This window comes from Notolepis coatsorum (genome assembly GCF_963971535.1).
Source record: "Notolepis coatsorum genome assembly, chromosome: 18".
NCBI classification, from domain to species: domain Eukaryota; kingdom Metazoa; phylum Chordata; class Actinopteri; order Aulopiformes; family Paralepididae; genus Notolepis; species Notolepis coatsorum.
In genome coordinates, this window is record NC_140182.1 from 85,786,704 (window position 1) to 85,810,233 (window position 23,530).

At 42.9% G+C, this 23,530-nt stretch overlaps 1 protein-coding gene across 1 annotated transcript in view; it reads left to right on the top strand.

The window, feature by feature from the left end:
• Positions 1-23,530, top strand: part of ppm1h (protein phosphatase, Mg2+/Mn2+ dependent, 1H) — a 146,603-nt gene that overhangs the window by 63,120 nt on the left and 59,953 nt on the right. Inside the window, exons 4-6 of the mRNA XM_084335326.1 lie at positions 16,638-16,750; positions 17,457-17,541; positions 17,807-17,925. Of these exons, the coding sequence (XP_084191452.1) occupies positions 16,638-16,750; positions 17,457-17,541; positions 17,807-17,925 (317 nt within the window). The remainder of the gene's footprint in view (positions 1-16,637; positions 16,751-17,456; positions 17,542-17,806; positions 17,926-23,530) is intronic.

A 23,530-nucleotide genomic window follows, 5' to 3' on the forward strand; every position in this document is an offset into this window, starting at 1 on the left:
GTATATATAAAACCTCTTCAGTATGACAGACCTGTGTGTATATATATATATATATATATATATATATATATATATATATAAAACATCTTCAGTATCACAGTATGACAGACCTGTGTGTGTGTATATATATATATATATATAAAACCTCTTCAGTATGACAGATCTGTGTATATATATATATATAAAAAACTCTAAAGTATGATTGTATGACAGATCTGTGTATGTATATATATATATATATATATATATATATATATATATATATATATATATATATATAAAACCTCTTCAATATGACAGAGATGTGTGACAGACTCTGGGGTGTTACAAGCTGTCACCAGATTGGAATTAACAAAACACACACGGCACAAGGTAGAAGCACGTTTAACAGCAGTTTTATGACTGTTTAGGGGAAAAGGAGAGGTTAGGATAATCATCAGCCAGTCCGTAATACAAGAGAATCGTCTTGGTCTGTTAGCGGGGTCCGGTACATAGAGCGGTTCTCATACGGGCGGGGGCTGATCCGGGAGAAGAGACGTCAGACAAGCAGGGGTCGATACACATGCAGGTTCTCAGACGATCGGGGGTTACAGCACACAGCAGGGTCCTCCTTCCAAAAGCAGATAAACAGCGCATTGGTCACACAGACAATAATCTTCTCCTCTTCTCTTCTCTTACTCACGTCCTCTCCTTCCGTATGTTTTTCGCCTCAGCTACTCCAATGCGCCTGTATCTCTGTCTCCATTTTGTATGCTACTTGATTGAGTAATGATTGTGCTCACCTGTCTTGGGCGCGTCTGGCACAGGTGCGCTTCATCTGTGCTGATGCACTCTGCACTGGCGGGAGTCTCTCCGGAACATGGGGGTATGCCCCAGTACCTTGGCCGACACAGCGGCCGTCTATTACCACGCCAGCCGGTCTGCCACAATATATATATATATATGTTTTATTTTTAGTATATATATATATATATATATATATATATATATATATATATATATATATATATATATATATATATATATATATATATGACACATAGGTCTGTCATACTGAAGATGCTTTATATATATATATATATATATATATATATATACTGTATATATATATATATATATATACTGTATATATATATATAAAACATCTTCAGTATGACAGACCTGTGTGTCATATATATATATACTAAAAATAAAACATCAGTATGACAGACCTGTGTGTATATATATAAAACATCAGTATGACAGACCTGTGTGTGTATATATATATATATATAAGGCTGTCAAAGTTAACGTGGTAACGCACGATTCTATTAACGCCACCATTTTTATTAACTCACGATTAACTTTTTAGAAGAAAAATAAGATTATTTTAATTTGTTTTGTAACTTCTTTTTACATTTTTTTTTTTACTAGACTTCACTCAGGTGTATTATTGATACTCTCATTGATACTATGTTTGTTTCTGACTCAAAGTGTGTGTGTGTGTGTGTGTGTGTGTGTGTGTGTGTGTGTGTGTGTGTGTGTGTGTGAGAGATAGAGAGAGAGAGAGGGTGTGAGAGAGAGAGAGAGAGAGTGTGAGAGAGAGTGTGAGAGAGAGTGTGAGAGAGTGTGAGAGAGAGAGAGAGAGAGAGATTTTAGATTTTAGAAAAACATTTATTTACATAAAATCACTACAAGGTGCGTCTCAGTACAGTTACATACATACACATTGTATCTTACATCATACATGTGTTCTTTTAGAAAAACATTTATTTACATAATTCTCATTACAATGTACAATGTGTATGTCAATACAATTAAACAACTAACTACACATTATATCGGGCAACATGTGTCCCCATCACACTTAAAACCACATGAGATCTCACAATAAAAAAAATGCTAAAATACACCTGTCCTTCTGCAACACAACAAAAAAACATCGAAGCTCCACCCAAACAAAAAAAGTATCCATACTTCCATTCAACACATAATATGTCATCAAGAACAACATATGAGCAACCCAAAAGGGTCCCGTCAGTCCATTTGTGTCAGTTTTTATATCCAGCTCATGAAAAAAAAGATCCCCTTCATCAGGACCTTCCGTTCCACCGAAATAATCCTGCAACAGGTATTGTTCCCCGACGCTCCGCGCTTCAGTCCAATCGTCCAGACAGACCCTGTTGTGACAGGCCGTCCTCAGCCCCAATAAAGAAGCCACTTCCTCTGACCCGGCTACATTCACAACATCCTTCAGTGTCATTGTCCCAACTGCTTGCAGACACTGTCCAAGCCCAGGTCTACTCCCTTCCTGAATGTCCAGCCGGGCTCCACACATCAGAAGCTCCATTATCATGGTAACATTATATTATCCAGTTTTCTGAGCTTCTGCAAAAATTTTCTCAGTCTAAAAACTTCCTGGGAAGTGTACCCCCCATTGTTCTTCGACCTCATTTGAGTCCTTGCTGAAAAAATAAACATCTCCAAATCTTCAAAAAAATCTTCCATTTTGACACTTCTCAAATTTTTTGTTGTGTGCAGGAACTTCTGTATCTGCCTGACTGCATAACATTTTTTCCGTTGTGAATCAGACACTTGAGAAGCATTTGGGAACTCATCTTCCTCAACACTTGAGATGTCATCCCCCCATTGTTTTTCAATCTCACCCCATTGTTTTTCAACCGCATCCTCGTCCATGCTGGACTGAGAGGAACCTGTGTCTTCTACACCCTCTTGACTCTTTGACCAAACTTGTCACTCCTTCCTTATCCTGAGAGCCCACCCCTCCATCACTTCCCACCACGCCATCCACTGTCTGACTGTGTACATTGTCCACCACATTCAACTTTTCCCCTATTACTTCACTTGTCATATTTTTTTTATTCCTTTTTTTACCCTGACGCGGTGTTGGGCTTGGGGGGGGAAAAAAACCTCTGCTCTCCCCTGTTACCTCGCCACTTGTTGAAGGGGGGGCAGCATCTCTGATTCCCACCTCCTCACCTACACAACCACTGGTTGAGGGGGGAACAGCGTCTCCCACCCCTCCCTCCTCTGTACCTGTACCACCCGCACCACCCCCTGTTACCCCACAGTCGCCACTAGTTGAGGGGGGGGGCAGCTACCCTCACTCCTCCCTCCTCTGTACCAAGGCTCTGCTCTGTACCTGCTGCACCTGCTCCGCGGCCCTGCAACTGGACACTATCAGCTGCACCCCTGGCATTCTGCAGCGGGATACTGTTTACACTGCTCTCAGCTCTGCGCTTCCATACTCCTCCTACCTCCACAGCTGCGCTGAGCCCAGCGCTGCGCTCCTCCTGGGGCTGCGCTCCACCTGGGGTTGGCGGAGGTCGCCTTGCCCCTCTCCCCGCACATTCTCGGGAAAAATGTCCGTCCTCCCCGCACTTGAAACACCTCCCCGAATTGCCAGAACTAACAAAAACCACGTAATCAAACTCATCAACTTTTATTTTAAAAACCAACTCAAGCTCTTCTCCGCTGTCGTTTAGAACCATTAAAACCTGTCGCCTGTGTGAGACAACATGCTTTAAAAGCGGAGATTTACATCCCGACGACATTTTTCTTATAGGGGAAATTATCCTCCCATGTCGTGATAGTTGACTTATCAATAGTTAATCACTGATGAACGGCGGAACGTTGGAAATAAAGACATTTCTGCCTGGTGTGGAGAGAGACTCCACAGCAAGAAAACAAACAACCGTTAGACAGTTGAGTGGAGCTCACCAGTACATCTCAGGGCTCCGGAAAGGAAATATGATTTCGATGACAGATTTTTGAAATATTGACATCAAAGACGAGTTACGGCGTCTTCGGCAGAATGAGCATGGCTAGGAATGACGTCTTAATTCCTCCCCGGCGATCATAGTGTTAAAAATCGCATTTTTCAATTACATTTTTCTACTTAAGACCGAAACTTCTAACAGATATTTACTTGAGTAAAATCATGGAATTAATGTAGAATCAACACAAAGAAAGTATATTTAGATTCAAAGACTATTTTAATAGCTTTCTTTGAATACAGCTTCTCTCCTGTGAAATACAAATGTTCAAGACAACCATATTACACACTGATCCATATTTAATATATGACGGCTCTCCCCTCTCTATCTCTCTCTCTCTCACCTCTCAACCCTGCTCCTCACTCTCAACAAACAACAAAACCATCAACATTGACTCTGCTTTAAAGACCTCTTTCTTATATCCGCGGCGCTAACAGAAATAAAAACAACCCAGGCCTATGTTAACGTGCAGATTGGTTTAGATCAGTGGTTCCCAACCTTTTTTTAGTACTGTACCCCCAAAGTATTTCAAGCCAACCTAAAGTACCCCCTACTACGCAATCAATCGTAGTGATCCCCAGGATATAATTAATAGTCTATATATTGTGGCAGACCGTGTGTGTGTGTGTGTCTGTGTGTGTGTGTGTGTGTGTGGATGACCTGGATAAAGTCACATGGTCACACAGGTTGGCAGTTTATTGAAGTAAAGTTTTAGTTCGGAGGTCTGACATCATCACCTCATTCCCATTGTAACATTAAGTTAACAAGGCACTGAAGACTCAAAACTAAGATAACATAAGATGAGATGAGATACGATGCGATACGATATGATACAATCAGATGAAATATTCCTTTATAGATCCCCTTGGGTAAATGTGGGTGTCATAGCAGCATGGGGGAGGGGAGGTATAGGTATGGGCAGGGTAATAGCAGAAAGACATAAATATAGGCAATAGAATTAGATCTGAATATAAAAATATGTAAATGGGATGGTTTCATGCTATTATTCGAAAGCATGTCGCCACAGAGGAAACACATTGGCTGTGGTTGCTCTGTAGTTGTGACAGTAAATCCAGAGAGCACATAATGTTCACCAAACTGACGATTCTTCACCTGTGCTGTTGTTGCTGGATGAACCAGCTCAACTCAGCCATTGATCCATAATGTTAACAGACATTTTGAAAGAGGCTTGATATTTTGCTAACTAGCTACACTACAATGATGATGCTCGGTGTAACACCTGCCAGTCCGGTGGGAAGCTGAACGTTGTGCGATAGAACAAGTATAGCCAATGATAATATTATATCCATCAAATTATTACTTAATTTGAATTCCCACAATTTTGGCATGCATTATTCTTTATTTGGGTACAGTTTTCCTATACATTAATTTTTTATTTAATTTTTTACAGTAGGAAAGCAGGAGGGCTATCGGTTAATAATTTCGAACAGTACTATTTCTCTTTTATGCTCAGGCCGTTGCTAAGATGGTTCAATAATGATTCTGACATACCATGGGTGAATATATGGAGAAGCACATTGTATCTCCATTATACACTCAAATATATCCTCTTTTCTGGTCTATCCCAAAGCTTTTGTCGTACTAAATTCGGCCCAATTATAGCACATTCAATTTACGAAATATATTGCCGAAATGGGACAGTGGGACACAAAATGGCACCTAGATACCCCTATTTTTGATAACAACTTCTTACTGTTGGGAGGGAAACCAGCTACATTTCCCAATTGGCAAAGACAAGGTATTCACAAACTATCTGACATATACAGTGAATACGGTCTCAGATCCTTTCAAGAGCTCAAACAAATCTATAATGTCCCTAGTACATCCTTCTTTTTTTATTTACAGTTGCGCACTGCAATGCACGGTGTCCCATGGAATCAGCCTTTACCAGTTCATCCTTTAATGATTATAGTGAGTGGCATAACATGTTAAAAATGGTTTTGTTTCTGGGTTATATAATAAAATACAAGGAAAACTAAACAGAACTACAGGTAATACCACTGTCTGGAACATAGATTTAAAGGATTACAACGCCTGCATAAATTGGCAGAATGTATGGGATAATATTCCGTTAAAGGGGACATGTACTATAAATGTCATTTTTCAGTCTCTAGCATTGTATTATAGTAATAGGAGTTCGTATCAATGTGTTTTAGTGTCTAAATACCATATTGGCGGATTGCTCTGATTCAGCTCAGCCAAGGCCAGATTAAGACTTCAGAGGCCCCTGGGCCAGATTCTTGTGGAGGCCCCCCCACACACACGTGCACGCACGCACAGTGGCGTTTTTATTAGTGATGCACCGATGTGAAAATTGTGGCCGATACCGATAACCGATATTAATATTGCTGTTCTGGCCGATACCGATATTTACCGATGTCGATATCTCTGTATAGAAAACACTTTTTTATGATAATCAAATAAAGAGCTATTTTCCAAAACGCATAATTTTTTTTACTTTTGTAACTTATTTTCAGAAATGACTGATATTTTGAAACTATTTAAGGCCAAAACATGTAAAAAGATTTTTTTTTTTTTTTTTTTTTTTTATAAATATCGGCCCTATCTTGATATCGGACCGATACCGATGTGTAAAAAAACGGCCATATCGGCCGATATTATATCGGCGGCCGATATATCGTGCATCACTAGTTTTTATATGTCACTTTAAAAAATATATAGAATACCGTAATTCCTCTAATAGTAACCCCGGCTTGTATTTGTTTCAACTGTAGTGGATACCAGGCTTGTATTAGGAGGAGGCATGTATAAGAGAGAGGCCTATATTTCTAATTTTCGTATCTCTTTTATTTTTTTTACTGAATGAATGAATGAATGAATGAAAACTTTATTTAACAGATTGCAGAATGGGTACAATACAGTACGGCTCAATACACACAATTGTTAAGGGGATGCAGACCTGAGAAAGACGTTTGTCTTGTTTACATCAGGGTCCCCCATTTTCAATTCATATAGACATTTATGACATACACAACATACATGACATTTATGGCATAGGGACATATAGGTATTTAGTACTAGTACTAGTGTGTAGTGTGGAGGCCCCTAGTCGCGTTATTTCTAAACCTAGCCGCATTTCTGGCAAGACGCTCTCTGATTGGCCGATGCCTGTTTCTACACTGGTTAAGCTTAGGCACTCTTTCGAAGTTGGTTAAGTTAGAGTTTGTCTTAGAGCGTGACGATAGAACGCCAGGTAGTTTGCAGGCTGTTTGACGAGGAAATGGGCAAAGACACAGCTCGTCACGCGATTGGTCAAACATGTCAGTGGCCAATCAGAGAGAGTCAGTCAGTGCCAATCATTCAGTGTCACAGTATGACATCGATCTCCAAAATAAGAAAAAATAAAAAATAAAATGTGGGGTGACGAGGGGCCTCCAAAAATGTTTAAAATAAAAGTTAAAAAAAAATAAACAAATATTTGGGGGCTCTAGTGACGAGGGGCCTCCAAAAGAAAATAAAATAAAAGTAAAAAAAATAATAATAATAATTTGGGGCCTCTAGTGACGAGGCCTCTAGTGACGAGTGGCCTCAAAAAATTTAAAATTAAAGTTAAAACAAATTAAAATAATTTGGGGCCTCTAGTGACGAGGGGCCTCCAAAAAAATAAAAAATAAAAAATAATTTTTTTTTTTTTTTATTTAAATTTTTTTTGAGGCCCCTCATCACTCGAGGCCCACGGGCCGCGACCCGGTCGGCCCGGTCGGTAATCCGGCCCTGAGCTCAGCCCCTTTCCTCCTCCAGTAAATCAGGCCATCCTGATTTGAAGGCCTGAGTCACGTCATTCAGGCTCTGGGTAGCAGACAGTGATGTGATTGGCTCTGTGGTTGTAGCTAATGCCCGCCCACATTCTACCTAGACTGACTGTACACAGCGAGTGGAAACTACTTCCTCATACTCTGCATGGGGAGAGAGAGAGAGAGAGAGATAGAGAGCACTTGGGGGGGGGGGGGGGGGGGGACCTGCCGCGCGCCACACACCCGCAAACGGGAGATTGAAAGAAAGAAAAAAAGGAATAGAGAGGGAGGAAGGGAGGCCCCCCCCCCACAAGCTGCCGCGTGGACTCTCATCACCGAGAGGGAGAGAAAGGAAGAGAGAGGGAGGGAGGGAGAGAGGGGGCCTTGTCAATAACGGCCTGTCTTTTTTTTTCTCTCTCTCTCTCTCTCTCTCTCTCTCTCTCTCTCTCTCTCTCTCTCTCTCTCTCTCTCTCTCTCTCTCTCTCTCTGTCTACCAGTCGCAGACTGTGTGGACTGATTGTCACTCAAAGTGCTTATGGGCGGAGCCAGGCCATAACAGCCTGAAATCTTGAAGCTGAAAAATTATGGTTTTGAGTACTTGATTAGAAATATAAAACAATGCATTTTTTTGAAAATAAACTTACAGATGTCTTCAATAGACTAACAGGAATTGTGTAAAGTTGCCCAAATAGTGCTAGGAATAGCAGTACATGTCCCCTTTAACCTCTCGTAATTATAATAATCAATTAACTCATTACAAACTGATACAAAGATTTTTTTCTGTCACCGAGGAAACTCTGTCAAATCAACATTTTACAAAGTCCCCTTTAAGCTTTATGTCCGCAAAAAGTCATAGGAACATACATATGATGTGGGAATGTCCAGGAGTACTAGCTTTTTGGGCCACGGTTGCATTATTTCTCACTAATATAACGGAGATAAACATACCTTGTTTGCCACACATTATATTATTAAACGATGATTCATCTCTAAAAATCACAACTGCAAGCAGGCAGGCTACACAGTATATGACTATACTGACGGACAATCTATATACTGAAAAGACACTATTTTATGCCACTGTGGGAATTAATATGAAATGCTGATGTGAATGTCTCTTTCCTCTGAACTTGTTTTAAAAAAAAAAAACGCGTACCCCCGGTTGGGAAACACTGGTTTAGAGGACGATAATTTCTTGTATGAACTACCAGTAATATAAATCATATTAAAGGATAACTCCACTATTTTGGGAAATTAGCTTATTTAACATCTTCCCTGGAGTTAGACAAGAAGATGCATACCTTTTTTGTCTCTGTGCGTGCATTTTAGCTTTGGGAATAGATGCTCCGTTAGCATAGCTTAGCTTCATCACTGGAAGTGAGGCAGGACAGTAGCCTTACAGTGCCTTACAGTGTATTGCAAGGTCTGACATTGACCAAACTTGATATGCATGACCTTGGTGGGCTCTAGGTCAACTCCTGAAAAGGGGGTCAATGTCAGACCTTGCAATCAAAAGTTAGGGGCGCACTGAAATGATGGCAAGGGTTATTAGCCCCCTAACTTTTGATTGCAAAGTCTGACATTGACCCCCTTTTCAGGAGTTGACCTAGAGCCCACCAAGGTCATGCATATCAAGTTTGGTCAATGTCAGACCTTGCAATACACTGTAAGGCACTGTAAGGCTACTGTCCTGCCTCACTTCCAGTGATGAAGCTAAGCTATGCTAACGGAGCATCTATTCCCAAAGCTAAAATGCACGCACAGAGACAAAGAAGGTATGCATCTTCTTGTCTAACTCCAGGGAAGATGTTAAATAAGCTAATTTCCCAAAATAGTGGAGTTATCCTTTAACAACAAAAATGTGTTCCATCTTCATGTCAGAAAGAACAGGGGGAGAGGGAGTGAACACACACACACACACACACACACACACACACACACACACACACACACACACACACACACACACAATTACTGCAGAGTCCACTTACAGGTTTAGTTATCCGCCCATGAGCACCACACTCCAGCAGTGTAGATTGGCGAGGCCCCATGGAGGTGTTTTGTTTTGAGATGATACGCCAAAGACGTACTACTTCTATTTGCTATTTAATATTTAAAAATTGTTTTACTAGTATCCTTATGCTGGCCCGCGAGGAGCAATTCAACTGGCCTGTGATGGAAATCAAGTGCACCTCACGCAAATGCATTATCTGCACCGGCATCGTGTTTTTGTAGTTGAATACGGCTTTGCAAAGTGCGCCAATTACTTTACATTTCTCCAACGAGCCGCCTGGCAATACATTTTTTTTTCTCACTTTTTCTCCTTATTTTCTATTTTTCTCCCATCCCAATTTCGTGTATCCAATTCTCCCCTCTCCTGTCTTGAACGTTGCTCGACTATGACCCCCACTGGTCAGTTGTAGAGAGGATAGAAGCCTTGCATCACGTGTTCCCTCCGGCACACGAGGAGGCAGCCCGTCACATCTTTTCGCCTGCCAGAGCGGACTCTCATTGACGAGGTGTAACGCATGGGAGGCTCACACTACCCTCGCCACTTCCTGTCTCTGCTGTGCAGGCGTCTCCCAACCGACCTGTAGGGGTCGCTGTCCACAACGTCCAATCCCCACCCATCGACTTCCACCCGCTGACTCTGCCAAATGAGCCAGTACGACGGCCGGCCCAAGCCGAAGGCAATGCTGAGACTGGCTCTTGCATTCGTGACGAGTGCAATCTCCGCTACGCCACCCAGCCGCTCACCTTGCTTTATCTAGTTTGGCTGCACACGTTATGGGTCCGCCACGACAGGAAGTAAACAAAACTGCGTTAAATCTTTTGTAACGCGTTATATAATTTAAATGTATCTCCAAAGTTAAAGCGTTAATTTTGACAGCACTAATATATATATATATATATATATATATAAAACATCAGTATGACAGACTTGTGTGTGTGTATATATATATATATATATATATATATATATATATATATATATATATATATATATATATATATATATATATATTAGTGCTGTCAATAGATGTAAAAAAAAATTACTAATTAATCTCACCATTTTCTGTAATTAATCTAGATTAAAAATAGCATTTTTCTACTTAAAACCGAAGCTTGTAACAGATATTTACTTGAGTAAAATCATGGAATTAATGTAAAATCAACACGAAGAAAGTATATTTAGACTATTTTAATAGCTTTCTTTGAATACAGTTTCTCTCCTGTGAAATACAAATGTTCAACAAAACCTCAGCTAGACCTCTTTCTTATATCCGAACAAGCAAATATACTGCTGAAAGTTCAGAACATTGAAGATTTTTCACTCCATAGATTAAGCTAGATTAATTTATTTTAATGCTTTAAATAATTTAAATTAATCTCAAGTTAAAGCATTAATTTTGACAGCCCTAATATATATATATAAATAAAACATCAGTATGACAGACCTGTGTGTGTATATATATATATAGAACATATTCAGTATGACTGGTTAATTAAATTGAAACAAGCTCGTCAGTGCGTCTCCTCTAGCGGCTCTGGAGGAGTGGGTGTCTTAACAGCTGGGCATGGGCGATAAGGCACAGAGCGACGTCTGACACTTACTTACACACACACACACACACACACTCACACACTCTCTACGTGCCATTTTCAATCCATTATGTATGGCGGTTCCCCTGGAATCGTCAGCGTATGGTGCCAGTCAGTCAGTTAGTCAGCCAGCCAGCCAGCAGCGGCAGAAGCAGCAGAAGTGATGTACTTTCCTCTGCTAGCTGCCCCAGGTCCTAAACGCTTGCCATCTGGCAACACTGTGAGTGGATGCTGTGGACTTAGCTCATGCAGGGGCCAAGTGGTCAAAACCAGAGCCAATCAAAGTGGTGCGGTCCTGACGGGCTTTGGCCAATTAGGGAGTCAGAGGTCACCCAACTCTTGACTAACCTTTGACTAAGTGCCAACTATCAACTGATGATGTTGTGTTTGGCTTCTGCTCGGTTAAGGAAGAGTTAGGGCTGGGCAATGTGGCCAAAGAATCATACAAGATTTTTTGGATTACGAATATAATAAGAAAATAGTGTATATAAATATATGTATATATATATATATATATATTTGTTTAACGATAAGTATATATTGTGGATGACCGTATTGCAAAAATCCATACCAGTACCCTGAAACTAAATGAGATTCATACTCTCTCATACAGATGCATGTCTCATTAGCAAGTAGACCCTTTGCCACATTGTGTTGCTACCATCCCTTGACCACTAGGTGGCAGTGTGCAATCACCCATTCAGTTAGAAGAAACTAACTATTGCCACAATACTGTAGTCTGACATAATGCACTGGGCGCCTTTACACGTTTCAGACGGTGTTGGTGTGATTCAAGCTTGTTCCGTATAACTATAGTTGGAACATATTGTGTTGATTTGATAATCAGTACTATTGTTCATGATATGGTGAATTATTGTGTTAATGTTGATGTTATCTCGATGCACTAAGATTGTGAATATGATTACAGTACATTATACAATCATATAACATCTGTGAGGTGGTGTATCATGCCACAGTAAATGGTTGGAGTGCCATATGTGTTTGACTGACTATGGCAGCGGCCATTCTGGGTTAAAGGATTTAGATGGCAGGCTAAAAACCTGGCCATAATTCAATTCTCACTATATATTTAGCTCACTCAACTCCCAATCCTGATTTATAATGTAATAAAACTGGCCTCTCTCTCACACACTCTCTCTTTCACTCTCTCTCAGTACATTGAAGTGGGATTTTCCTTTCATGTGTCTTATTTTTCTGAGGGGGGGGGGGGCGAGGGGGTGATTTGCAAGTAACATCAACATGTTTACAATATAATGGATATCAGGATTGGGGACTTTTAAATAGAAAAGAATGGGGCAATTATTTTCAACAACAGAATATTGAAACGTAGTACCTCGGTCAAGGTGAAGCCAGGGTTGAGGTTATGTACAGTAATATGTCTTGTCTGTAAGTAAGTCCCATGAATGAGATATCTTGAAAAGTAATTGCCGGATTGCCATGGAATTTGCTGTGCACATTTATGACCCCAAGCGAGGACGAGGAGAGCTAGTCATTTTGGTGACTCCATGACCTTTCCCCTGGTGTTCCCATCAGGCCACACTTTCCATTTCCAGATGAGCATATCTCCTGACTCGTTTGTCATACGAGTCACCATTCTCTCCCGTTGCAGTACAACATTTTCTTCACCCCTTGACCTTTCCCCTGGTGCCATCATATAGGTTTATAGCCTGGGTCCGTTGAGAGTTGAATATTGGCAACTCATGCTTCTGTCATCTATCCAGTAAAATGTTGCATGTGAAAGTAATGGCAAGGTGGGAATATTGTTAGGCCTCGGCAGAGGTAATACTTACCTACAAAGATCTACAGATTTAATGTATTTTTTTTTTATATCCAACCAACCATCTGAACAACCAACCAATCAACCATCCAACCAACCATCTGATCCAACCAACCAACCATCCAACCATCTGATACAGCTAACCAACCATCTGATCAATCAACCATCCAACCAACAAACCATCCAACCAACCAAGCAACTAACCGTCCAACCACCTGATCCAGCTAACCAACCATCTGATCAATCAACCATCCAACCAACAAACCATCCAACCATCTGATCCAACCAACCAAGCAACCAACCGTCCAACCACCTGATCCAGCTAACCAACCATCTGATCCAATCAACCATCTAATCAATCAACCAACCAACCAACAAACCATCCAACCATCTGATCCAACCCACCAACTATCTGATCAAACCAGCCATCCAACCATCTGATCCAATCAACCAACCAACCATCTGATCCAATCAACCAACCATCTGATCCAATCAACCAACCAACCATCTGATCCAATCAACCAACCAACCACCTGATCCATCCTACCAACCACTCACTAACCAACCATCGTTTGTCGGATTAGATGGTTGGATGGTTGGTTGGATGGATCAGGTGGTTGGATGGTTGGTTGGATGGATCAGGTGGTTGGTTGGTTGATTGGATCAGATGGTTGGATGGTTGGTTGGATGGATCAGGTGGTTGGTTGGTTGATTGGATCAGATGGTTGGTTGGATGGATCAGGTGGTTGGTTGGTTGATTGGATCAGATGGTTGGATGGTTGGTTGGATGGATCAGGTGGTTGGTTGGTTGATTGGATCAGATGGTTGGATGGTTGGTTGGATGGATCAGGTGGTTGGTTGGTTGATTGGATCAGATGGTTGGATGGTTGGTTGGATGGATCAGGTGGTTGGTTGGTTGATTGGATCAGATGGTCGGATGGTTGGTTGGATGGATCAGGTGGTTGGTTGGTTGATTGGATCAGATGGTTGGTTGGATGGATCAGTTGGTTGGTTGGCTGGATCAGATGGTTGGATGGTTGGTTGATTGGATCAGATGGTTGGTTGGTTGATTGGATCAGATGGTTGGTTGGTTGATTGGATCAGATGGTTGGTTGGTTGATTGGATCAGATGGTTGGTTGGTTGATTGGATCAGATGGTTGGTTGGTTGATTGGATCAGATGGTTGGTTGATTGGATCAGATGGATGGTTGGTTGATTGGATCAGATGGTTGGTTGGTTGATTGGATCATATGGTTGGTTGGTTGATTGGATCAGATGGTTGGTTGGTTGATTGGATCAGATGGTTGTTTGGTTGATTGGATCAGATGGTTGGTTGGTTGGTTGATTGGATGGTTGGTGTATGGTTGTTTGGGTGGTTGTTTGGATCAGATTATTGGATAGTTGGTTGGGTTGGATGGATGGTTGGATGGATGTATGGTTTGTTTGTTTGTTGGTTAATGGTTGGATGGATTGTTGGTTTGTTGCATGGATGGTTGGATGGTTTGTTGGTTGGTTGGTTGGATCAGATTATTGCATGGTTGGTTAGTTGGTTGGTTGGATCTAGGGATGTCCGATATTATCGGCTGACCGATATTATCGGCCGATATCGGCAGTAAAATGTGACATCGGAAAATATCGGTATCGGTTTAAAAAAAGAAAAAAACAATAACAATAGTTGTTATATATATATCCAGTGAAATTATTAGTTACCTGAAATTATTCTGTTTTTTGGGGTGGGAAACCCTGCATATATCGGTATCGGTTGATATCGGTTGATATCGGTATCGGAAATTAAGAGTTGGACAATATCGGAATATCGGTATCGGTAAAAAAGCCAATATCGAGCATCCCTAGTTGGATCAGATGGTTGGTTGGTTAGTTGGTTGGATCAGATGGTTGGCTGGTTAGTTGGTTGGTTGGATCAGATGGCTGGTTGGTTGGATCAGATTGTTTGATCATTGGTTGGTTGGATGGTTACTTGTTTGGTTGGATGGTTTGGCGTTTGGTTGGATGAGATGATTGAATGGTTGGTAGATGGTTAGTTGGCTGGATCAGATGGTTGGATGGATCAGATGGTTGATTGGTTGGTTTGTTGGTTGGATGTTTTTTTGTTGTTGGTTGGATCAGATGATTTGATGGTTGGTTGGATCAGATGGTTGGATGGTTGCTTGGTTGGTTAGATCAGATGGTTGGTTGGTTGGATCAGATGGTTGGTTGGTTGGATCAGATGGTTGGATGGATGGTTGGTTGGTTGGTTGGTTGGTTGGTTGGTTAGTTAGTTGGTTGGATGGTTGGATGGTTGGTGGATGATGTGGTTAATTGGTGGCTTGTTTACATTTAGATTCCTCCCAGCTGACGTATAGTGGTGAAAAAGGTGTGGATGTTTATGCAGACATTTTCATTATTAAATACTTCCTGCTCAGCCGGAGGGGTTGGATTCAGCTCAGATAAATATGTATGCCTTGCTATGGATTCATAATTAATCTGGGGAGAAGGAGGCATTTGTTCTCCATGTTCATTCTCTCCCTCCATCCTTCCTTTTTTTCCAATACTGCTTGCTCCCTTACTCTGATGTGTTCCTCCTCTAAGGAAACTGTGGAGGTGCGGGGGAGGTGGAGGTGCGGGGGAGGTGGAGGTGGTGGATGTAGTGGTGGATGTGGAGTTGGAGGTGGTGGGGGTGGGGGGTGCATTAGGACACTGATGCTGGAGAGAAAGATACTGTGCAGACATGTAGAGACACTCGCACACATCCAGACACAGAAATATGTATGAACCAGGAACTTAATGTACAGTACATACATATGAGACGCGCACACACACACACACACACACACACACACACACACACACACACACACACAAGGAGTTTTTGACACACATACCACACACACACACAAACACTCCCTCACTCCCACACACCAAGGACTTTCTGATGCACGCACACACAGACAGACACACACACATACATATCTCTCTCGCTCTCTCTCTCTCTCTCTCTCACACGCAGGTCTAATCAGATGGTGGGTTTTTGGCGGTGGAGCAGAGGGTGATCGTGCTTTAGATGGAGAGAGAGAGAGCAGAGCACATTCCTCTGGGGAGTACATGATAAGGACAGACTGGCAGTTACTGTATTAGCCAACCATTTTCCTTCCCCTCATCATGCTGATGGGGGGCTGCTCGCTGCTGTTACCGTGGCTCCCAGGGGCCACTACATATTCGAGGATAACTTCCTGCTTTGCTTTGTTGTAGCCCATCCCCAGGACCTCCTGTTTGACAGCCCATAAAAAGCTGGTGGCCAGTATAGAAGCATTAAATGATGTGTGCGAGAGCAGCTTGGTTACAATTTCACGTCAGCCGTTTGATTAATATAGTGACAGGTTAATTATTCATCTAATTAATAGCATGGGATTTCCCCCCCTTTTTTTTGTTTAATTAGCACCAAATTAATGTAGGCTAATTAACTAGTGTAATAACCAGCGGTGCTCTTCCAAACTTTCATCTTCTATTTTGCTTTATTGTTCTGAGTTATGGTGCTCTTGATGAAGCGATTCATTATAGAGCTATAATTGATAATCGCATCGTATGGAAATTAAAGACACAATTAAGTACAGAGGATGTTTTAATAACCCCCCCCCCCCCCTCTCTCTCTCTCTCTCTCTCTCCCCCCCCCTCCTCTCTCTCCAGGATGTACAGATCGAGAAGGAGAAGACAGTGTACAACATCTCAGGCGGCTGCACTGCCCTTGTGGTGCTCTACTTATTGGAGAAGCTGTACGTGGGAAACGCGGGGGACAGCAGGTGAGAGAGGCGTGCGTGGGCGTAAACACACACCAGGTTTCCCGTGGCCTTGGAAAAACGCACTCATTTTAAAAATCGAAACCCCTCGGATGGAGAACCGTGTATACCTTCTCTAGCTTGACAACATAAACTTCTAAATGTTCTCTCCCGTTGCAGTGTTTGCTTATACAATAGCTGGCAGGAAACAAACTGGAGCCATAGCTGTTCCCCTAGCAACGAAATAGTAATGTAATTCTTCTGAAAAGGTCTATAAGGCTGTTGCTGTTTTTCTTTTCCGACAGCCCATGTATTTGCAGACCAGTTGTATCAAGTAAATCCCAATCACTTGGAGTGTGAATGTGATCCATCACCTAAAATGTACTTAAACCTCTACAGTCTTTAACTAGAATGTACACCCAAACTTACCACCATATTTTTCATTTGAAAACGTACAATGGACCAAAATCAAAAGTGTTCTGCAGGCATCAAAAATGTTTGGAAAATGTTATGGGAATTTGTTCATTCTACAAGTCAAGTGTTTAACATCAAGCTTGACTGTGAGAAGCCTAGATCTTGGAATGAAACACGTAATGACAAACTCGACGCTCCACCTTCTCAACATACCCTGAAACCATCCAGCGGTGTTCCAGTCCAACTAGAGAGGGTTAGTTTAGTCTCCTCTCTCTCTTTTACTCTCTCTCTCTCCCCCTCTCCCTCCCTCCCTCAGAGCTATCATTATCCGGGCTGGAGAAGTCATCCCCATGTCAACGGAATTCACCCCAGAGTCTGAGAGACAGCGGCTTCAGTTCTTGGTAAGAAAGTTAACCTACCGTCTGTTGAAGCACACGCAGCTGTCGGGTATTACCAGACACCATCTCCCCTCTATGCTTATCTCCGTCTCTGTCTGCTGCCTGCTCACCGCCTTAATAGACTATGGAATTGTTTTTCCTATCCCCTGGGTATGGCAATCTTCTCTCTCTCTCTCTCTCTCCTCTCTCTCTCTCTCTCCTCTCTCTCTCTCTCTCTCTCTCTCTCTCTCTCTCTCTCTCTCTCTCTCTCTCTTTTTTCATATTGAAGGCCTACATGCAGCCCCACTTGTTAGGGAACGAGTTCACCCATCTGGAGTTCCCTAGGCGGGTGCAGAGGAAGGAGGTGGGCAAGAGGATGTTGTACCGGGACTTCACCATGTCTGGATGGTGGGTAGTCAAGTTCTTACCCATTCTTAATGTCCTGTGTGACTTCCTGTATATTTGCCCATGTTCATTCACATTCACAGTCTCGTATGTAATTATTTCATGCATGCAAATGTGATGTGGTGTGAAGGTTACAGTAGTGGGCAGCAGTGATGTAAAGGTTACAGTAGTGGGCAGCAGTGATGTAAAGGTTACAGTAGTGGGCAGCAGTGATGTAAAGGTTAGAGAAGTGGGCAGCAGTGATGTAAAGGTTACATAAGTGGGCAGCAGTGGTGTAAAGGTTACAGAAGTGGGCAGCAGTGATGTAAAGGTTAGAGAAGTGGGCAGCAGTGATGTAAAGGTTAGAGAAGTGGGCAGCAGTGATGTAAAGGTTACAGTAGTGGGCAGCAGTGATGTAAAGGTTACAGTAGTGGGCAGCAGTGATGTAAAGGTTACAGTAGTGGGCAGCAGTGATGTAAAGATTACAAAAGTGGGCAGCAGTGATGTAAAGATTACAGAAGTGGGCAGCAGTGATGTAAAGGTTAGAGAAGTGGGCAGCAGTGATGTAAAGGTTAGATAAGTGGGCAGCAGTGATGTAAAGGTTAGATAAGTGGGCAGCAGTGATGTAAAGGTTAGAGAAGTGGGCAGCAGTGATGTAAAGGTTAGAGAAGTGGGCAGCAGTGATGTAAAGGTTACAGTAGTGGGCAGCAGTGATGTAAAGGTTACAGTAGTGGGCAGCAGTGATGTAAAGGTTAGAGAAGTGGGCAGCAGTGATGTAAATGTTACATAAGTGGGCAGCAGTGGTGTAAAGGTTACAGAAGTGGGCAGCAGTGATGTAAAGGTTAGAGAAGTGGGCAGCAGTGATGTAAAGGTTAGAGAAGTGGGCAGCAGTGATGTAAAGGTTACAGTAGTGGGCAGCAGTGATGTAAAGGTTACAGTAGTGGGCAGCAGTGATGTAAAGGTTACAGTAGTGGGCAGCAGTGATGTAAAGATTACAAAAGTGGGCAGCAGTGATGTAAAGATTACAGAAGTGGGCAGCAGTGATGTAAAGGTTAGAGAAGTGGGCAGCAGTGATGTAAAGGTTAGAGAAGTGGGCAGCAGTGATGTAAAGGTTAGATAAGTGGGCAGCAGTGATGTAAAGGTTAGATAAGTGGGCAGCAGTGATGTAAAGGTTAGAGAAGTGGGCAGCAGTGATGTAAAGGTTAGAGAAGTGGGCAGCAGTGATGTAAAGATTACAGTAGTGGGCAGCAGTGATGTAAAGGTTAGAGAAGTGGGCAGCAGTGATGTAAAGGTTAGAGAAGTGGGCAGCAGTGATGTAAAGGTTAGAGAAGTGGGCAGCAGTGATGTAAAGGTTACAGTAGTGGGCAGCAGTGATGTAAAGGTTAGAGAAGTGGGCAGCAGTGATGTAAAGGTTACAGAAGTGGGCAGCAGTGATGTAAAGGTTACAGAAGTGGGCAGCAGTGATGTAAAGGTTAGAGAAGTGGGCAGCAGTGATGTAAAGGTTAGAGAAGTGGGCAGCAGTGATGTAAAGGTTAGAGAAGTGGGCAGCAGTGATGTAAAGGTTACAGTAGTGGGCAGCAGTGATGTAAAGGTTACAGTAGTGGGCAGCAGTGATGTAAAGGTTAGAGAAGTGGGCAGCAGTGATGTAAAGGTTAGAAGTGGGCAGCAGTGATGTAAAGGTTAGAGAAGTGGGCAGCAGTGATGTAAAGGTTACAGTAGTGGGCAGCAGTGATGTAAAAGTTACAGTAGTGGGCAGCAGTGATGTAAAGGTTAGAGAAGTGGGCAGCAGTGGTGTAAAGGTTACAGTAGTGGGCAGCAGTGATGTAAAGGTTAGAAAAGTGGGCAGCAGTGATGTAAAGGTTACAGAAGTGGGCAGCAGTGATGTAAAGGTTAGAGAAGTGGGCAGCAGTGATGTAAAGGTTACAGTAGTGGGCAGCAGTGATGTAAAGGTTAGAGAAGTGGGCAGCAGTGATGTAAAGGTTACAGAAGTGGGCAGCAGTGATGTAAAGGTTACATAAGTGGGCAGCAGTGATGTAAAGGTTAGAGAAGTGGGCAGCAGTGATGTAAAGGTTACAGAAGTGGGCAGCAGTGATGTAAAGGTTACAGTAGTGGGCAGCAGTGATGTAAAGGTTAGAGAAGTGGGCAGCAGTGATGTAAAGGTTAGAGAAGTGGGCAGCAGTGATGTAAAGGTTACAGAAGTGGGCAGCAGTGATGTAAAGGTTACAGTAGTGGGCAGCAGTGATGTAAAGGTTAGAGAAGTGGGCAGCAGTGATGTAAAGGTTAGAGAAGTGGGCAGCAGTGATGTAAAGGTTACAGTAGTGGGCAGCAGTGATGTAAAGGTTAGAGAAGTGGGCAGCAGTGATGTAAAGGTTAGAGAAGTGGGCAGCAGTGATGTAAAGGTTACAGTAGTGGGCAGCAGTGGTGTAAAGGTTACAGAAGTGGGCAGCAGTGATGTAAAGGTTAGAGAAGTGGGCAGCAGTGATGTAAAGGTTACAGTAGTGGGCAGCAGTGATGTAAAGGTTACAGTAGTGGGCAGCAGTGATGTAGAGGTTAGAGAAGTGGGCAGCAGTGATGTAAAGGTTACAGTAGTGGGCAGCAGTGATGTAAAGGTTAGAGAAGTGGGCAGCAGTGATGTAAAGGTTAGAGAAGTGGGCAGCAGTGATGTAAAGGTTACAGTAGTGGGCAGCAGTGATGTAAAGGTTACAATAGTGGGCAGCAGTGATGTAAAGGTTACAGTAGTGGGCAGCAGTGATGTAAAGGTTACAGAAGTGGGCAGCAGTGATGTAAAGGTTACAGTAGTGGGCAGCAGTGATGTAAAGGTTACAGTAGTGGGCAGCAGTGATGTAAAGATTACAGAAGTGGGCAGCAGTGATGTAAAGGTTAGAGAAGTGGGCAGCAGTGGTGTAAAGGTTACAGTAGTGGGCAGCAGTGATGTAAAGGTTAGAGAAGTGGGCAGCAGTGATGTAAAGGTTAGAGAAGTGGGCAGCAGTGATGTAAAGGTTACAGTAGTGGGCAGCAGTGATGTAAAGGTTACAGTAGTGGGCAGCAGTGATGTAAAGGTTACAGTAGTGGGCAGCAGTGATGTAAAGGTTACAGAAGTGGGCAGCAGTGATGTAAAGGTTAGAGAAGTGGGCAGCAGTGATGTAAAGGTTACAGTAGTGGGCAGCAGTGATGTAAAGGTTAGAGAAGTGGGCAGCAGTGATGTAAAGGTTAGAGAAGTGGGCAGCAGTGATGTAAAGGTTACAGTAGTGGGCAGCAGTGATGTAAAGGTTACAGAAGTGGGCAGCAGTGATGTAAAGGTTACAGTAGTGGGCAGCAGTGATGTAAAGGTTACAGTAGTGGGCAGCAGTGATGTAAAGGTTACAGAAGTGGGCAGCAGTGATGTAAAGATTACAGAAGTGGGCAGCAGTGATGTAAAGGTTAGAGAAGTGGGCAGCAGTGATGTAAAGGTTACAGTAGTGGGCAGCAGTGATGTAAAGGTTAGAGAAGTTGGCAGCAGTGATGTAAAGGTTAGAGAAGTGGGCAGCAGTGATGTAAAGGTTACAGAAGTGGGCAGCAGTGATGTAAAGGTTACAGTAGTGGGCAGCAGTGATGTAAAGGTTACAGTAGTGGGCAGCAGTGATGTAAAGGTTACAGAAGTGGGCAGCAGTGATGTAAAGGTTAGAGAAGTGGGCAGCAGTGATGTAAAGGTTACAGTAGTGGGCAGCAGTGATGTAAAGGTTAGAGAAGTGGGCAGCAGTGATGTAAAGGTTACAGTAGTGGGCAGCAGTGATGTAAAGGTTACAGTAGTGGGCAGCAGTGATGTAAAGATTACAGAAGTGGGCAGCAGTGATGTAAAGGTTAGAGAAGTGGGCAGCAGTGGTGTAAAGGTTACAGTAGTGGGCAGCAGTGATGTAAAGGTTAGAGAAGTGGGCAGCAGTGATGTAAAGGTTAGAGAAGTGGGCAGCAGTGATGTAAAGGTTACAGTAGTGGGCAGCAGTGATGTAAAGGTTACAGTAGTGGGCAGCAGTGATGTAAAGGTTACAGTAGTGGGCAGCAGTGATGTAAATGTTACAGTAGTGGGCAGCAGTGATGTAAAGGTTACAGTAGTGGGCAGCAGTGATGTAAAGGTTACAGTAGTGGGCAGCAGTGATGTAAAGGTTACAGTAGTGGGCAGCAGTGATGTAAAGGTTACAGTAGTGGGCAGCAGTGATGTAAAGGTTACAGTAGTGGGCAGCAGTGATGTAAAGGTTACAGAAGTGGGCAGCAGTGATGTAAAGGTTACAGTAGTGGGCAGCAGTGATGTAAAGGTTACAGTAGTGGGCAGCAGTGATGTAAAGGTTAGAGAAGTGGGCAGCAGTGATGTAAAGGTTACAGTAGTGGGCAGCAGTGATGTAAAGGTTAGAGAAGTGGGCAGCAGTGATGTAAAGGTTAGAGAAGTGGGCAGCAGTGATGTAAAGGTTACAGTAGTGGGCAGCAGTAATGTAAAGGTTACAGAAGTGGGCAGCAGTGATGTAAAGGTTACAGTAGTGGGCAGCAGTGATGTAAAGGTTAGAGAAGTGGGCAGCAGTGATGTAAAGGTTACAGTAGTGGGCAGCAGTGATGTAAAGGTTAGAGAAGTGGGCAGCAGTGATGTAAAGGTTAGAGAAGTGGGCAGCAGTGATGTAAAGGTTACAGTAGTGGGCAGCAGTGATGTAAAGGTTACAGAAGTGGGCAGCAGTGATGTAAAGGTTACAGTAGTGGGCAGCAGTGATGTAAAGGTTACAGTAGTGGGCAGCAGTGATGCAAAGGTTACAGAAGTGGGCAGCAGTGATGTAAAGGTTAGAGAAGTGGGCAGCAGTGATGTAAAGGTTACAGTAGTGGGCAGCAGTGATGTAAAGGTTAGAGAAGTGGGCAGCAGTGATGTAAAGGTTACAGTAGTGGGCAGCAGTGATGTAAAGATTACAGTAGTGGGCAGCAGTGATGTAAAGGTTACAGTAGTGGGCAGCAGTGATGTAAAGGTTACAGAAGTGGGCAGCAGTGATGTAAAGGTTACAGTAGTGGACATCAGTGATGTAAAGGTTACAGAAGTGGGCAGCAGTGATGTAAAGGTTAGAGAAGTGGGCAGCAGTGATGTAAAGGTTAGAGAAGTGGGCAGCAGTGATGTAAAGGTTAGAGAAGTGGGCAGCAGTGATGTAAAGGTTACAGTAGTGGGCAGCAGTGATGTAAAGGTTACAGTAGTGGGCAGCAGTGATGTAAAGGTTAGAGAAGTGGGCAGCAGTGATGTAAAGGTTAGAGAAGTGGGCAGCAGTGATGTAAATGTTACAGAAGTGGGCAGCAGTGATGTAAAGGTTAGAGAAGTGGGCAGCAGTGGTGTAAAGGTTAGAGAAGTGGGCAGCAGTGATGTAAAGGTTACAGAAGTGGGCAGCAGTGATGTAAAGGTTACAGAAGTGGGCATCAGTGATGTAAAGGTTACAGAAGTGGGCAGCAGTGGTGTAAAGGTTAGAGAAGTGGGCAGCAGTGATGTAAAGGTTAGAGAAGTGGGCAGTAGTGGTGTAAAGGTTACAGAAGTGGGCAGCAGTGATGTAAAGGTTAGAGAAGTGGGCAGTAGTGGTGTAAAGGTTACAGAAGTGGGCAGCAGTGATGTAAAGGTTAGAGAAGTGGGCAGCAG